The sequence below is a fragment of the Salpingoeca rosetta genome (genome assembly GCF_000188695.1).
Source record: "Salpingoeca rosetta unplaced genomic scaffold supercont1.40, whole genome shotgun sequence".
In the NCBI taxonomy this organism is placed as follows: Eukaryota; class Choanoflagellata; order Craspedida; family Salpingoecidae; genus Salpingoeca; species Salpingoeca rosetta.
Genome location: NW_004754894.1, coordinates 219,955 through 236,170, shown reverse-complemented (window position 1 = coordinate 236,170; position 16,216 = coordinate 219,955). Strand labels below are relative to the sequence as shown.

Genomic DNA, 16,216 nt, shown 5'->3' with positions numbered 1-16,216 from the left:
CGGTGAAAGGAGTCCAGTTTTCACATCCCACGCCACGCGCTTGGCAGACGGACGAGCTATTGCACTCACAGAGAAACAAATAGTGACACTCAGATTGAGACAAAAGAAAAAAAAAATATCACACTCACACACTCACTGAGAACACACACACACACAAGCACACACACACACACACACAGACACACACACAGACACAGACACATACACAGACACAGACACAGACACACACACACACACACACACACACACACACAGACACAGACACAGACACAGACACAGACACACACACACACACACACACACACACACACACACACACACACACACACACACACAACCCAGCGGCGGCAGCCTCACCGCTTGCTGAGCGGGATGGACGAGGTGGAGGTGAGCGAGACGCGGGCGATGGTGGCCATAGCGAACGACAGCAGGATACAGAACAGCAGACAGTTGTTGTTGTTGGCGTCGCAAGAGCAACAGCATAAATTGCACAGCACATATCGTCTCACGAGATGACTGAGCGCCGTGGTGGTGGTGGTGGTGGTGGTGGTCGACACGTGCCTGGGGGCATGGATGACTACGAGGAGATGCTGGCTGCGTACCAGCGCGGAGAGCTGGAGCCAACGGCGGCACGAGTGACGCGCGCACGACCACGCGATGCAGGTCATGAGACACAGCGCCCAACAGCGCCCCCTCGTGATACAACAGGTGCAGATGCAGCAAATTCCGCTGCGATTCGTGATGACGAGCGGAAGGGGCACGATGGTGACAGTGGTGGTGACAGTGGTGGTGGTGTGCATGTGCCGCCGATTGAGTCGCCAGCATCCCAGCCGCTAAGTGGCCAGGTTGTGGAACGCAAGGGTGGGCGCAGCTTTGGCCTGTCAGAGCACGGCAGGCTCAACGCTGCTTCCGTGCAGCAAGAGGAAGCGCTGCAGCGGCTTTCCGGGCGCATGACCGGCAAGGACCGGCCTCGCAAAGGGAAGAGCCTGTTCGCCGCGCAGTTTGACGCCACCTTCGGGGCCCCACAGCCAAAACAACAGCAGCAGCAGCAGCAACAGCAGCAACAGCAGCAACAGCACAGGGGATCACAGGCTGCTCGGCTACCGACAAGAGCGGCAGTGGCAAGTGCTCGCGCTGCAATGCCACAGCCGCTCGCTGGCGCTGCCACGGACACTTTGCATCGCGTTGAAAGTGTGTACTTTTGTTGGTGCCACTGCATGGCGCCGTGTTCTTGTTTTTTTTTGTGTGTGCGTGCATGCGTGCGTGCGTGCGTGCGTGCATGCGTGCGTGTGAGTGTGCATGCGTGTGTGTGTGTGTGCGTGTGTGTGCATGCGTGTGTGCATGCGTGCGTGTGTGTGTGTGTGCGTGTGTGTGCATCCGTGTGTGTGTGTGGTGTCCAAGCTGAACTCACCGTTTGTGTTCCCAAGCCGAATCTCGTGTGCGTATGCGTGAACAATGTGTACGACGCTCACGCGTGCGTGCACTTGGTGTGCTGTTGCCAGACATGACACCTGAGCAGCGCGCCGAAGCGCTGGCGGAGGTGCAATCCTTGCTGGGTCCAGAGGTGTTTGCGATGATGCAGAGCAGAGTGAAACGAAAGCTGCAAAGCCAAGGCAAGCTTCCCTCCAGCAGCACCACCCACTCAACAGCAGCAGCAGCAGCAACAACAGAAGCAGTAACAGCAGCCGGTGCAGGCGACTCTACCCGCAGTACTGAAGGGACGATGGCCGATGATAAGCAAGAGGATGAGCCTGTGCCTTCCACCTCTTCGCCCGGTGATGGGCACGACAGCGGCAATGCAGCTGAGCAGCAGCTGCTGGCGCAAGGAACCCGCTCTTCAGCCAGCCCCACCCAGCCAGCAACAGGTACAACAGCAACGGCAACAACGACAGCAACAGCGACATCGACAGCGACAGGAGCAAAGCAGCAGCTTGTGTCAAGCGAAGGCGGGGAAATCGGGGAGGACGTGCTGGCGCGGCTGCCGTTCACACCTGAGGCCACGTGGGTCAACATGAATGTGGTGGAGACGGAAAAGCTGCAGTGGATGATGGGCGACCTTGGCGACGCCGACGACGATGATGGCGATGCACAGCAGCAGGTGTGTTGAGCTGTCCGTTGCTTGTAGCTGCATACATGGGTTGCATGTGTGCAAATGCGTGCACGCATTCGTGCTCGTGTGTTGTGCGTGTGTTGTTTTGCGTATGAGTGAGGTGTAGCGACATGCATTTGCACGGCGGTGGCAGTGGTGCCTTTGCAAGCTCTCGGCCACCACCCAGTGATGGGTCATGCACACCGTACCACCACAACACCAACACCACCACAACACCAACTATAACACCAACACCAACTATAACACCAACACCACCACAACACCAACTATAACACCAACACCACCACAACACCAACACCACCACAACACCAACACGAACGTCATCACCAACATCAACATCAACACCAACACCACGACAACACCAACACCACCACAACACCAACACCAACATCATCACCAACACCAACACCAACACCATCACTAACACCAATAACAACGCCACGACGGACTGCAGGTGCGGTTTGACTTTAGCGGCGCTGTTGTTCCCTCGGGTGCAGATGTGTCCACGAAGACAGGGCTGTACCACCACGGCCGCGCTCCAAGCAAACCAGGATACACGCTTGCAGGTGCGTAGGAGTGGTGGTGGTGGTGGTGGCAGTCGTGACTGCCGCGTGTGTTTGTGCTTGTGTGCTGTTGGCCGCATTCCACTGTTCACGTCCATCACGAACCCCCCCTCCCCTCTCGTGTCCGGTGCACGACCACTGTTTGGCAGAGCTCTTGGAGATGGTGCGTAGCAGTGTTCCTGCACAGCGCGTTGTCGGCTTGAGGACCCTGAATCGCATCATCGCAAGGTATCGACAAATGCTTTCATGCGCATATGAGCAGCAGCAGTGTCATTACACCCCAACAGCCTGTGTGCAGTACACACACACACACACACACACACTCACACACTCACTCACTCACTCACATGCACGCACACACATACACACACACACACATACGCTCCCCTCTGCAGGGCGATGAACGGGGAGTATTCGGATCGCACGTCCACCTCGCATGACAGCAGCACCATTCTAAATGCGCTGGTCCAGATGGGCATCACACTTTTCTTGCGTAAAGCCTTGGATGAGGACAGCGTGTCCATCTGCACACTTGCTGCTCAGGTGCATGGCTCGTTGGTGTTGCGCAACTGCACAATGCGCAATGCGCTTGTGTTTTGGGATAGTGGAGAATGCGCTGGGTGGTGGTTGTGGTTGCAGTATTGCACTGCCATGGCATAACGTGTGTCAGAAACACACACACACACACACACACACACACACACACACACACACACACACACACACACACACACACACACACACACAGACACACACACACCCTCACACACGCACACACATGCACACTCACATGCGCACTCACATGCTCCCGCTTCCCTTGATCTTGGACATTCTTCCCCCGCTGCTCAGGGCATTTCGCGGCTGTTGAGTGCGCGTGCACACGACCAGCTGCTGAACGTGAGCGCATCGTCACCACTCGCACATGTGCGCGTTCCCCTTCGTCCCGCGCACCGCCCACTCGGCGATAGCAGCAGTGATGAGGGTGATGATGAGGGTGATGATGGTGATGGTGATAGCGTGGAAGGTGGTGATGGCAAGAAGGCGACAGGCGGTGCATTGGGTGAAGCGGAAACGGACGAGGAAGACATTGGCGACGATGATGACGACGAGCAGTACGGTGTTGGTGCAGCGCGCAGTAGCAGCAGCAGTGACGGTGCTGGTGTTGATGCGCGCTTGAGTGCACGTGGGCAGCGTCGTCTCGTCCGATGGGCGGGGCGGGATCTCTGCCGCGCACTCCGGGATATGGACGTCTTGCTCCGCCTCAGATACATCATCGAGGCGAGGCACTCTGTGTGCTTGCGTGTGCTTGCTCGTGTGCGGATGCAACTAAATGAATGTGTGTGTGTGTGTGTGTGTGTGTGTGTTCGCATGTGTGACAGATGCCCCGTTTCCCCCTTTCTCAGACATTCACCGCCACTGTGCCATGTCCATTCTACCCTGCGTCCACGGCATGCAACAGGTTGCGCAAGTGCCCGCTGCGTTTGATCCTGCATTGACGATTGCCATTCGAATTGCGCGGCACTCATCTCGCAGGTGAGGTGGTGCTGGGATGCACACACGCGCGTGCGTGTGTATGTGTGTATGTGTGTATGTGTATGTGTGTATGTGTGTATGTGTACGTGTGTACGTGTACGTGTGTGTACGTGTGTGTACGTGTGTATGTGTGAAGACGATTGTGGCAGTGTGCTTCCCCTGATTGTCGTCTCACATCAACAACAACCACCACCGCCACCACCGCCACCACCACCACCACCACCACCACCACAACTACAACAATCACCATCATCATTATCACCACGACCTTGACCTCATAACCATAATCCCTTCAATCACCTTCAACAACCACCGCCATCAATACCAACCCACCATCAACCATCAACCCCCCACCCCCACTTCAACCACCGCTGGTCAGTGCCCTGCACGTGGTGGAGACACCACGTCTCGTCGCTGCCGTCATCCGCATGTTCGTCCGCCACGAGCAAGCCGCCTTTGAGACGCAGGAGGCAGCAGCGGCAGCAGCAGCGTGCCACGCCAAGGTTGGTGTGCAGCAGACGCTGCTGACACATCGTAATGATGGTGGTTATGATGGTGGTGGTGGGAACGAGTGGTGCTCATACTCAATGTATCGACATGTGAGAGCACCAGTATCTTCACCTTGCCACACACACACGTAACACACGAAACACATGAAACACATGAACACATACACACAAATACACACACACACACACACACACACACAAATACACACACATGTGCACTGGTGCAGGCGATTGTGCTGCTTCGCGTGTTGTGTGAGGGGAGCAGAGCAACAGCAAGGCAGCTGCAGCCGACGCTGCTTGACGAGCAGGTTGCATCGGCTGTCCTGGGCCACATCTCAAACCACCACTCGCGACGCGAGCTCCTGCGCACCCTGGCCGTCTACATGAGGTGCAGAGGGAGACTACACCTTTGCATACACACAGTCACACAGCGAGACAGGCAGACACAGACGGACAGACAAACACAGAAACCGACAACCAGACAACACAACACACACGCGCCCCCCTGCGTGTCACTTGGAGCGTGCCTGCATGCCCATGACGTACCTGTTTCCTCATATACTGCCTGCCTGTTGGTTTTGCGTGTGGACGACAGGTACGGGCTAGGCGCACACATTCTCACCGACCACTTCACCGCACTCCTGCAGCTCCTGAGCCAGTGCTTTGCTGAGAAGGTCAGCAGTAACACCACCCACCCACCCACACACACACACACACACACACACACACACACACACACACACACACACACACACACACACACACACACACACACACATGCACGCACGCACGCACGCACACAAGCGTGCTGTGTCACTTCCTTCAACCACACGTCGTTCGTACGACCCTCCTCACCACTCGACCCCCTTCTCCTTTCGCTGCAGGCATATGACGACTGTGTTGCGATCCTGCAATCTGTTGCCGCTGCCACTTGCATCGCCAGCACAGCAGACACCACACGCGACGTCCACAGCGCCGTGCACTGGTCAGCTGTTATCCCCTTTGTTGAGTCTGCAATGACCATCGCATCCTCCCTCCTGCACGCGCCTGCCGGTGGTGGTGGTCGCGAAGGCAGTGATAGCAAAGGCAACGATGATGGTGGAGAGGGTGGCAGTGGTGGTGGCATCAACGTGCATGAGAGTGGCGATGACAGCGTGAAGTGCGGGACGAGCAGCACCGCATCAGAGCATGTGGATGACAACGACGAAGACGGCCAGTTGCTGTTGTTGGCGGCGTGCTGTGGCGTGCTGACGTCCTATCTGGACTATGGCGCCACGTCGCTGGCGTCCGGCGCGCAGTCGTCACTGGACAGCGTGTCTACCTCTGTCCTGCACCCGCTGCTGTCCTCTCCGCTGCTTCCGCGCGCCGTCGATGCCATTTGCGCAAGCGTGGACCTCTCCGAAGCGAGTGCGCACTCCATGACCTTCCATCCCATCGCCCTCACGCCTGCGGCGTTTCATCATGCTCGCCGCCTGATCGCGTCATGCTCCCTCCTGCGTGCAGCTGCCGCCCTCGTCGCTGCGCTCACCAGTATCAACAGGTATACACACACACACACATACAGGCATGGTTAAGTGACACTGGGTGCCTGTGCATGTGTGTGTGTGTGTTGATTCTCTTCTTGTTTTGTGCAACCACAATTCTGTTTGGTGCGTGATTTGCGCCTTATTTGACCACCACCACCACACCACGTCTGACATGCAACTCAACCACTCTCTGCTCCGACCAACAACAACAACAACAACAACAACAACAACAACAACAACAACAACAACAACAACAACAACAACAACAACAACAACAACAACAACAACAACAACACCACCACCACCACCACCACCACCACCACCACCACCACCACCACCACCATGGCCACCCTGTAGGGCGGCGTGTGCGGAGTGTCCGTTGTTTCTTCTGTCGCTGCCTCGACTGCTGGCTGTGGGCACAACGCTGCGACCAAAGGCATTGCAGCTGCACCTCATCCACCGCCACTTCACGGACGCCGTGGAGCTGTGTCTGCATGCAAGCACCCAGAACGACTGGCTGGGCACCGTGCAGTGCCAGCCGCACCACCTGCTTGCCCTCCTCACCCAGTTCACGCCCGGGCAGGAGCAGCAGGTACGCCGCTTCCTGCTTGGCGCCGTTGTTCCCGTGTGCAGCGCCCCCGGCCCTGTGATCAGCAGCATCACAGCTGCGCTCGAGGCATCCGTGCTCCACCCGTCCCGCCTGCAATGGTCGTCGTCGGCTCTCGGGCTGGCAGCCGACACACGCACGTGCATGGTGGCACCACGCATGTCCCACGACGCCACTGTGTACGCCCACAGTTGTGTGCAGTGGTGTATGTGTGTGTGTGCGTGTGTGTGTGTGTTTATGTTTCTGTTGTTGCGACCATGACACTTGGACGTGCTGTCCGTGTGTGTATGTGTGTGTGTCCGTGCGTGTGTGTGTACACGTGTGTGTGTGTGTGTACACGTGTGTGTGTGTGTGTGTACACGTGTGTGTGTGCATTGATGTGGTGTACACGTGTGTGTGTGCGTGCATTGATGTGTGTGTGTGATATTGCGGGGTCGATCGCGCGTGTTTTTCCTGCAGTTGAGTACATGTTGCAGGGTTGTGTATTGACCTTTTGCTACTTCTGTCATGGTCGGTATTTGTCTTGACAGCCTTCCTGTTCGAAGCGACTGGATGTACTGGCCGCTGCTGTCCTCCGTGGAGGTCCTTCGCCAGGTTCCAGACATGGACACCGCCGATGACGGCGCACTTGCGCCAATCAGAAACGACATGCTCCTCTCCCTCACTTTCATCCACACCCTAACGCAAGCCGTGGTGCGTGCGTGAGTGACTGTGTGCTTGTGCGTGTGATTGGGGGTGCGTGTTTGTGTTTGTATTAGTGCGTGTGTGCGTGTTTTCCCCTGTATTTGCACCTGTGCCTGCGTACTTTCTTGTTCACTCACCGCCAGCTCTCAACCCGCCACCACCCCCCCCCCAACAAATATCCGCAGCCGGAGTACATGACGACGCGTGTGTCTGCCAGCCGTCGCCTATCGTCGCTGCTCCGTGTCCTGTGCTGCCCGGGACAGCTGTATCTCTTCAAGGACATTGCAAAGGTGACACACAGCCCTCAGCAGCCGGGCTTTGCCTGCATTGGTGCTCGTTTGTGTCGTTTGAGGTGATTCATGCTGACATGTTGGTGCTGGAGTGTCCACATATGCCCCTAAACCCCCCCCCCCCCCAACCGCACCTCAACCATTTCCCTCTCTGCTCCATGCAGGCGATGACCGAAGCGCTTGCTGATATCCGAGGCTGTTCTGCTGCTGCGAATGCAGCCTTTGCTGTCGGCAGCCGTGCGGAGGTGTCTGTGCTGACGCAGGTGTATGTGGATGTGCTTGAGGAGTTTGTCACGGCGTCGTACGGCAGCGAGGTGGTGAGCCTTGCGCTCATCAAAGGGTTTGCCCGCGGCTTCCCCGCTGCCCTCACCTCCCACTGCCTCGGCAACGACCGTTTTCCGGACATGTGCGAAGTGTTGCAGTCGACAATGGCTGCAGATGCCCTCGCCTACCTGGTGTGTGTTTATGTATGTGGTGTACTTGCATTGTGTTGTTGTGTGCTTATATTGTTTTGTGGTGTGTGCGTGTGTGTGTGTGTGTGTGTGTGTGTGTGTGTGTGCGTGTGTGTGTGTCGAGCTGAATGATGACTTTCGCGGTGCTGTGCAAATGCTTGCATTGTGGTGTTCCTTTTTGTTGTACATCCCCACGTTCTGTACGGTACCCATGCCTTATCTTCCACCTCCACACCTCCACATGCGGCTCACATCCTCGCCCTGCTCTCGACAGCTACCGCTGCACACTGATCGGCAAGTCCTGGACCTCTTCATCACCAGCCTCCACCTTCGCCAGGTATGCGGAAATGTGGCGCATGTGCGTGGTGCAACGCACAGAAGGCGTGGTGTAGCGCACAGCGGACACACACACACACACAGGCACGTCTCACCATGCCCGTGTCTGTTTTGATGTTTGTGGTTCTTCTCACCCTGAACTTGCGTGTCTGCTCTTGCGCGTGTGTATGGCTGCAGTTTGAGAAGGATGCGTTTGTGTATCGGCTGAGTGTGCATCACACGGCCGGTTTCCTCTTTGCCGACTTTGGGGAGCATTCTGCAGAAGCGCAAAACGTGTTCAAGGTGAGTGTGCGTATGTGTACATGCGTGCGTGTGTGGTTTGTTTGATTGGTTGGTGTCGCCTTTTACCTTCTCTCTCTCTCTCTCACATACACACAACCACGCAAACACACACACACATACACACACTCGAACACACACAAAACACACACATACACACACTCGAACACACACAAAACACACACACACACGCAAACACACACACAACCACACACACACAACCACGCAAACACACACACATACACACACTCGAACACACACAAAACACACACACACACGCAAACACACACTCGAACACACACAAAACACACGCAAACACACGCAAACACACACACATACACACACAAAAACACACGCACACACGCAAACACACATGCACGACACCCCACACAACACCACAGAGCGACAAACACGCTGACCGCCATCGACGGCACGCGATTCGACGCATGGTCATGGCCATGCCCGACGATGTGTTGGGCGATGTGCTGCGCTACACAGCGGAGTACGTGACTGCCCGCTACGTTGTGTTTCCCTTGGAAGGTTCCATTCCACCCACACGCCTCACCGCCCTCAACTCGCTCCCACACCAGGACGAGCAGTACCGCGCCGCGCTCGCGCACAAGCGCCTACACGGAAAATCACATTAAATCATTCGCAAATCGTCAGTAACGGAGTCAGGCAGGACCAGCAGCCGAGCAAGGATGATGACGAGTGGTGTGCCACCGCAACGTGAGTGGCAGCACGGTTCTGTCGGAGACAACCAGCGCACACACAAACGAAGAGTGTTCCTTGCAGACACAAGACACACACACAGCCAAACACACAGCCAAACACGCATACACAACAAACATACACGACAAACACACAGTCACAGACACGCATAGCCCCCCCCCCCAAATAACACAGGCAGATTCTTCATCTGCTGTTGTGATCTCAACGACCACCTTTGGTTTTGTTTGTCCAGTGGCAGAGTGCGTTGCGTTGTACCAGCGAGGCGGTCTGGAGTATGACGGCGACATCTGCTCGTTGGTGGGTATGCTTGTATTTGATTTTGGGTGGCGGGGTCATGTCCTCGCTCTCTTTGGCTTCGTGAACCTTGCTCACACATGGCTTGGTTTATGAACGCGCTTGTGGGAAGACGCCATTGGTTGTGCAGGGCGCAGCGTGGTTGGATTCGTTTGGGCTGTTAGGTCCGGCGCACATGGTGAGAAGAACAGTACTTCCCCTTCTTGTTGTATTCGTTTGTGTTCTCTCGCTGCATGTGCATTTACTGGATGTGCATGCGCTCGACTGCATGGGTTAGGTTCACCACACGCTTACATGCACGTGTGCAGGTGGTCGGGCTCTTGGTGCCCATTGTATTGTACATTGCAGCGACGGAAGCGCAGCACTACCAGGTAAGCAGAGAGCGGCGGACAACGTTCACAGAGCATTGCGGTCCTTTGCAACAATTATGAGCATCCATTCAAGGTTTTGAAACGCGTTGCGATGCTCACCTTCCTTCTCTGTGTTTCTAACATGAATGAATAGGAGCAAGTTGATGCTTGGTGGGCAGCAGACACACCACCACAACGACAGGAGCGCATTCCCGAGAGCGTCTGGGCACGAAGTTATGCAGGAGTGTCGGCAGTATGGCCCGCACTCGTGTCTCTGCTCATCGTACTCGTGGACCTGTTTGTTGTTTCTCCGCCCACCACCCTCTGGCTTGCACCACTGTGCTTGTGGGCGACGCTGGCCACTGCGCGATCAAGTCAGTGTTTCAGCTTTTCAAGGGAGGTGGTGTGGACATCTTGAAATGTGGCAATCCAGCCCATTGTCATCATCAGCAGCTCACCATCGCTGCTCTGCATGTGCGTGTATGTGTGTGTGTGCACGTGTGTGCATGTGTGTGCATGTGTGTGCGCGTGTGTGTGTATGTGTGTGTGCATGTGTGTATGTGTGCGTGTGTGCGTGTATGTGTGTGCGTGCGTGTTTGGAAATGTGGGGGTAGATTGGGTTGCGTCATGCGCGTGCTGCGCAGCTGCCATCTACCAGAGCATCTTCTATCTGCCTCTGATGGTGAGCAACACGCGTGCAGATGCTTGTCCCACAACATGGCTGTGCCTCCCTCTTGCTCGATGTCTGCGTGTATCGGTGCGGTACAGCTAACCACGACAGCCGTGTTCGCTTGCTCAACATTTTGTTGTTGCCACGCTGTCGATGCATTCCCCCGTTTTGCAGGCCGTGCTCAGTGCGGCACAGGCTACATTCGGGCGCTCACATTTGGCAGCGGCGTCGCTCGTTGCCATCTTTGTTGCTGCGCTTCACTCCATTTCAATGGCGGCTGGGGCAGATCCGAGCGCATATCTGCATGCTGTTTATATTAACGAGTGCGTACTTGTATGTGCATGTGTGTATATGCGCATGCGCATGTGCATGTGCATGTGTATGTGTATGTGTATGTTTGTACTTGCGTTTGTTGCGTGCACTTGCAATCCACAAGAGGTCGCATGTTTGTGTTCGACTGACATGGTTTTTTCTGATTGGCCATGTGTGGAACTTAGGGTTCAAGTCAGTGACCTCACGCCAAACCAAGGGCTCTACTGGTACTTCTTTGCACAGGTCTTCGAGCACTACAGGCAAGTGTATACATGTGAGTGAGTGAGTGAGTGAGTGAGTGAGTGAGTGAGTGAGTTAGTGAGAGAGAGAGAGAGAGAATGTGTGTGTGTGCACGCATAGCCAGTCGCAAAGCCATCATCTTTGTTGGTGTGAGAAGCAGGGGAGAAGAGGAAAGTTTGCTGAAAATACACGTAATTGCACACAAAAGTCAATTTTGCCTTTCTTTGAAACACCAACAGCAAACTTGCCCAACGCGCTTCCGCTTGTCCTCCCCAACCGTGACGTGCGACTGCTGGAGCGCAAGCAAGCGTGCATGTGAGTGAGTATGAGTGAGTGTGTGTGTGTGTGTGTGTGAGTGTGTGTGAGTGTGTGTGTGTGTGTGTGTGTGTGAGTGTGTGTGTGTGTGTGTGTGTGTGTGTGTGTGTGTGAGTGTCTGTGCGTGCGTATGTGTGTGTGTGTGAGTCAGTGTGTGTGTGAGTGTGTCTGTGGTGCTTGGGCTTCCTTTGTCTCGTCGGGCTGTCAACGCTTTACATCACAGCAATCACAGCCTCACATTAACAACGCATTGCGCGCGCTCATGTCTTGTTAGTGCACTTGTCTCTGTGTCCTCGTTATCGTAGACGCCAAACCGAGCATACTGCCATGGAGGAACTGCCGCCACCCATCAACAAAGACCGGAGCGTGGGTGCAAGTGTGGGTCCCAACGAAGCAGCAACAACATCAACCCATAGCAGCACGAACGCGCCAACAGCACACCCGGCTGCTCCACCAACAGCACAAGTACGGGCCAGCACTCCTTCACTTCAGCAACAACAACAGCAGCAGCAACGGCAACAACAGCAGCAGCCTGGGTTGGGGACAACAGCGGCGAGCGAATCCGTTCACTCACATCCCACTGATCAGGCAGTCACTGCAAGCGCACACATGGGCCCCAACCCATCGACAGACTCGACGAAGACAGATTTTGCCGCAAATGCGCCCACCACAACAACTGCCACCCCCGATACATCCTCGGCAGCAGCCACAGCAGCCACAGCAGCCACAGCAGCCACAGCAGCCACAGCAGCCACAGTAGTTACAGCAGCCACAGCAGCCACAGTAGTTACAGCTGTCACCCCGGCTGCACCACCCACGACTGCCACAGCTACCTCTATACCAACCCCAGCTGCTCCCACGGAGAACACGGCCGTGGGCGACGCCAACACTGACCCTGCCCCTGACCTCTCTTCCACCTCCACAGCTGTTATGGCTGAAAGCACCTCGACAGGTATGGTTGCATGGCGCTTTTTCTGGTTGTCAACCCCCCTGACGCCTCATATTACTTGCCATCCATCCACAGAATCACATGTGGCTCGCTGTTGGCATGCGTGCACCGTGCATCCTTGCGTGGACGGCATTGGCGATCGATAGGAGCTGAAGAAGCAACGCAGTCCAACGCTGACAAGCTGAAAGCAAACAAAAGCTTCAGATTCAGGCCGCCTCGATCAGGCTACGTGCTCTTCCTGGTGCGTATGTGGTGTCAGTGCATGTACCTGTGTGTAAATGTGCCGCGTGCATGTGTGTGTGTGTGCGTGTGCAGCATGTTTGTATGTGTGTGTGCCTGTGTCTGTGTGTCTGTATGCTGTGTTTGACTTTCATAAAATCGGTGTTCGTGCTTGCTGTACGTCTGACACTTTGTGCATGCTCCCTGGTGTGGCGCGCGCGTTGCAGACGGAGAAGCGACAAGAGGTACTGCGGAAGAACCCGAGCATGGCGCTGCCGGACGTCACCAAAGGTGTTGCTCAGCTCTGGCGCCAATGCAGCACCGAGGAAAAGAAGGTACGTGCGTGCATGCATGCATCGAATTGGGTGTCAGGGCACGGGTCTGCGGCCGCAGGGCGTTTATCTCATGCTCACAAATTCACGTCAAACTGTGTCATTCGTCCTTACGTCTCTGTGTGCGTGTGTGCGTGCATGTGCTTGTGCATGTGTGCATGTGTGTGTTGTGCCCCCTTCTCCTCCTCTTTCTTCTTCTCCTCCTCCTCCGCTTCTCCTCCTCCTCCTCCTCATCCTCTCTTCTTCTTCCTCCCCCTCTCCGTTGCCCGTGTGCAGCATTACCAGGACTTGGCTGCAGAGATGAAGCGTGAGTTTCTTGAAAAGAACCCCGGCGTGGACCTTACGGTCCGACGCAAGCGGCCCAAGCGTGCACGCGGCAGACCAAAGAAGAAAGCAAAACGTTCCAGCGTTGCACAGGACACAAGCAGTTTCGCCGCGAGCTTTGCAGAGGTGAATACGCTCGTGTGCGCGCATGATGTGTGCGCGCCTTATGTGTGTGTGTGTGTGAGGTGGAAGTTGCGTTGTGCCGTCACAGTTGTCAGCTGAGGTTATGTTTCGTTTCACACGTGCTGTTGTTGCGCGGTACTGCTTTTAGTGTGTTTACATCACATCACAGTCACGACCCCTCACCCTCACCTGCTCAACTCTCCCCCCCCCCCTCGGATCCAAAGCGCACATCCACAATGTAACATACACATCTGCCTTCCATTCTCATTGATGCAACACAATGCATGCATGCTCAGGATGGGATGGAACTGGACGACATTGATGACGACGACGGTTACGCCGACGACGACGACGATGCGATTGTGATCAGTGATGATGATGGCACCACTCCAGAGAGTCTCTTCTGCAGCCTGTGCAACCAGTACTTCTCCTCCCTTCACAACAAGGTGCGGCCTCGTTGTGTGTGTGTGTTAGTGTGTTAGTGTGTTCGTGTGTATGTGTGTGACTGTGTGTATGTGTGTGTAAGCGTGTATGTATGTGACTCTGTGTGTGTATGTATGCGTGTATGTATGTGACTCTGTGTGTGTATGTATGCGTGTGCGTGTCATGATGACAGCGGCCAGCAACCCACATGGTGCATGCATGGATTTATTGACATTGCCTTTTGGCCCGTGGTGCCATGTTGCATATTCAGCGCGAGCACATGCAGGGCAAGAAGCACCGCGACATGTTGCAGGAGTACGGCGAGCTCGATCCCCGCATGAAGGTCTTCACAGACGACTTTGTGCAATTCCACAGAAGTACGTGTGATGGTGCGGCGCGCAGAATGCCCTGTTTTTCCTCAGTTGTCAGTGATCAACGTGTCCGCCGTGCGTGCGTGCATTCTCGCTTGCTTGTGTTGTTTTGTCACACTTCATATCCACCCACCACTGCACACGGCAACAGCCCGGGAGCGCCAGTTGCGTGAGCTTCAAGGCGAAATCCAACAGCTGGAGGGCGTCAACACGCAGTACAGAAACGACGTGTGTGTGTGTGCGTGTACGTGTGTATGCGTGTGTGTACGTGTGTGTACGTATGTGTGTGTGTGTGTGTGTGCGCGTGTGTGTACGTATATGTGTGTGTGTGCGCGTGTGTGTGAGCTGGTCCGGTTGAAACCCTCATGTTGTCGTTGGGTGATTGGCTGCAGGTTCAAAGGGTGAGAAACTACATTGCTGCCCTGCAAATTGAGCACAGCCGCGTCGTGGTGAGTGTTTGCAGCACCCTGGAGATCATGCACATGCGTGCACACACACGCACACACACACACACACAATTGTATGTCGCTTGCATCCATTGACCATGAGCATTGATGCATGCAAACAACAGGCTGCGAGCGAGAGGATTCGCGCTGAATTGACACAGGTGGACGACGCGTTTCGACAGCAGAGCATGCAGCACCCGCTACCGCCAGAGCTTGCCAACCTCAACGCAGGTCGGTCACTATTCAAGCAACATGCAGTGTACGCTCCTGTACTGCTGCACTCTGGCCTGACAACCTTGTCTACAGCTGCTTGGGCGCGCGCGCACATGTACACGTACACACACGCAACACACACACATACACATCCGTGTGGCACCTGCAAGCTCACGTGGCTTGATCGTGCATGTGTGTGTGTGTGTGTGTGTGTGTTGCGTGTGTGTGTTGTGTGATTTGCCGCGGCTACAGAGACGACGGAGCACTTGCTGCGGAACATTGATGCGATATTGGCCTCCGTGAAATGGGAGAGCGATGACCCTAGCGCACAGGCCGTCAAGCAGTCGCTTCAAGCCATCAGCGAGCGACGCGCCGACGCGGCTGCACCATCAACATCCTCGTGACTCCCCCCCCCCCCCCATGTCGCTGTGCGATGATGGTGGGCAGCGTGGTGTCTGCTGTGTGCTAGGATGGATGGTATTGTTGTGACCTCTGTGTTGTGAGAGCACTTGCCTTATGTGATATGCCATGAGTAAGCGACAACAATTACACCATGTGACGGTGTCATGCTGTGACATGACAGAGGGGTGAGCATGGAGCGACGGCTGGAGGGATTGGGAGCAGAGGCAAGGGATCCTGTCGTCCCACATCTTTTTCACAACACAACAACAACCGTCAAATCATGTCAAACTCGCGCAACAACGCAACATTTCACTGCCAAGAAGCGTCATCGTGACAACAAAACACACGAGCATGCTGCTGTCACTGGCTCGTCGCGCTGTTGTTGCTGCTGCACGCACACGCCCAGTACGCTTTGTGTGTGTGTGTGTGTGTGTGTGTGTGTGTGTGTGTGTGTGTGTGTGTGTGTGTGTGTGTGTGTGTGTGTGTGTGTGTGTGTGTGTGTGTGTGTGTGTGTGTGATAAAAATTTTTCTTAGGGCGTTTACAGTAAAAGTCACAACGATGCCCGGTATCTTAGAACACCTAAGAGGGGGTGGATGGTTCTTTGGGTGGGT

The 16,216-nt window shown here is 55.4% G+C and overlaps 3 protein-coding genes across 3 annotated transcripts in view; all 3 read left to right on the top strand.

Moving 5' to 3' along the window:
* Positions 1 to 493: 493 nt before the first annotated feature.
* On the top strand, positions 494 to 9,554 carry PTSG_13130 (uncharacterized protein). The gene is made up of 18 exons (XM_004987865.1): positions 494 to 1,191; positions 1,503 to 2,098; positions 2,565 to 2,676; positions 2,823 to 2,901; positions 3,069 to 3,216; positions 3,523 to 3,951; positions 4,133 to 4,206; positions 4,586 to 4,709; positions 4,943 to 5,103; positions 5,311 to 5,389; positions 5,600 to 6,255; positions 6,599 to 7,027; positions 7,379 to 7,541; positions 7,718 to 7,822; positions 7,987 to 8,277; positions 8,549 to 8,611; positions 8,788 to 8,892; positions 9,291 to 9,554. Exons 1-18 carry the CDS (start codon positions 513 to 515, stop codon positions 9,534 to 9,536), a joined length of 4,539 nt encoding a protein of 1,512 aa, XP_004987922.1. The 5' UTR covers positions 494 to 512; the 3' UTR covers positions 9,537 to 9,554.
* Positions 9,555 to 9,590: 36 nt separating this feature from the next.
* PTSG_10994 (uncharacterized protein) lies at positions 9,591 to 15,766 on the top strand (the record flags this gene model as incomplete). The annotated part of the gene is made up of 18 exons (XM_004987864.1): positions 9,591 to 9,618; positions 9,854 to 9,918; positions 10,224 to 10,286; positions 10,420 to 10,639; positions 10,880 to 10,947; positions 11,110 to 11,258; positions 11,433 to 11,521; positions 11,727 to 11,802; positions 12,108 to 12,754; positions 12,898 to 12,992; positions 13,198 to 13,305; positions 13,579 to 13,752; positions 14,046 to 14,195; positions 14,444 to 14,549; positions 14,695 to 14,771; positions 14,936 to 14,992; positions 15,115 to 15,220; positions 15,455 to 15,766. The coding sequence occupies 18 exons, from the start codon at positions 9,591 to 9,593 to the stop codon at positions 15,604 to 15,606; spliced, it is 2,430 nt and encodes an 809-aa protein (XP_004987921.1). The 3' UTR covers positions 15,607 to 15,766.
* Positions 15,767 to 16,163: 397 nt separating this feature from the next.
* PTSG_10993 (uncharacterized protein) overlaps positions 16,164 to 16,216 on the top strand; it is a gene marked incomplete at both ends in the record, with an annotated part of 1,869 nt that continues 1,816 nt past the window's right edge. Inside the window, one exon of the mRNA XM_004987863.1 lies at positions 16,164 to 16,210. Coding sequence (XP_004987920.1) covers positions 16,164 to 16,210 — 47 coding nt within the window. The remainder of the gene's footprint in view (positions 16,211 to 16,216) is intronic.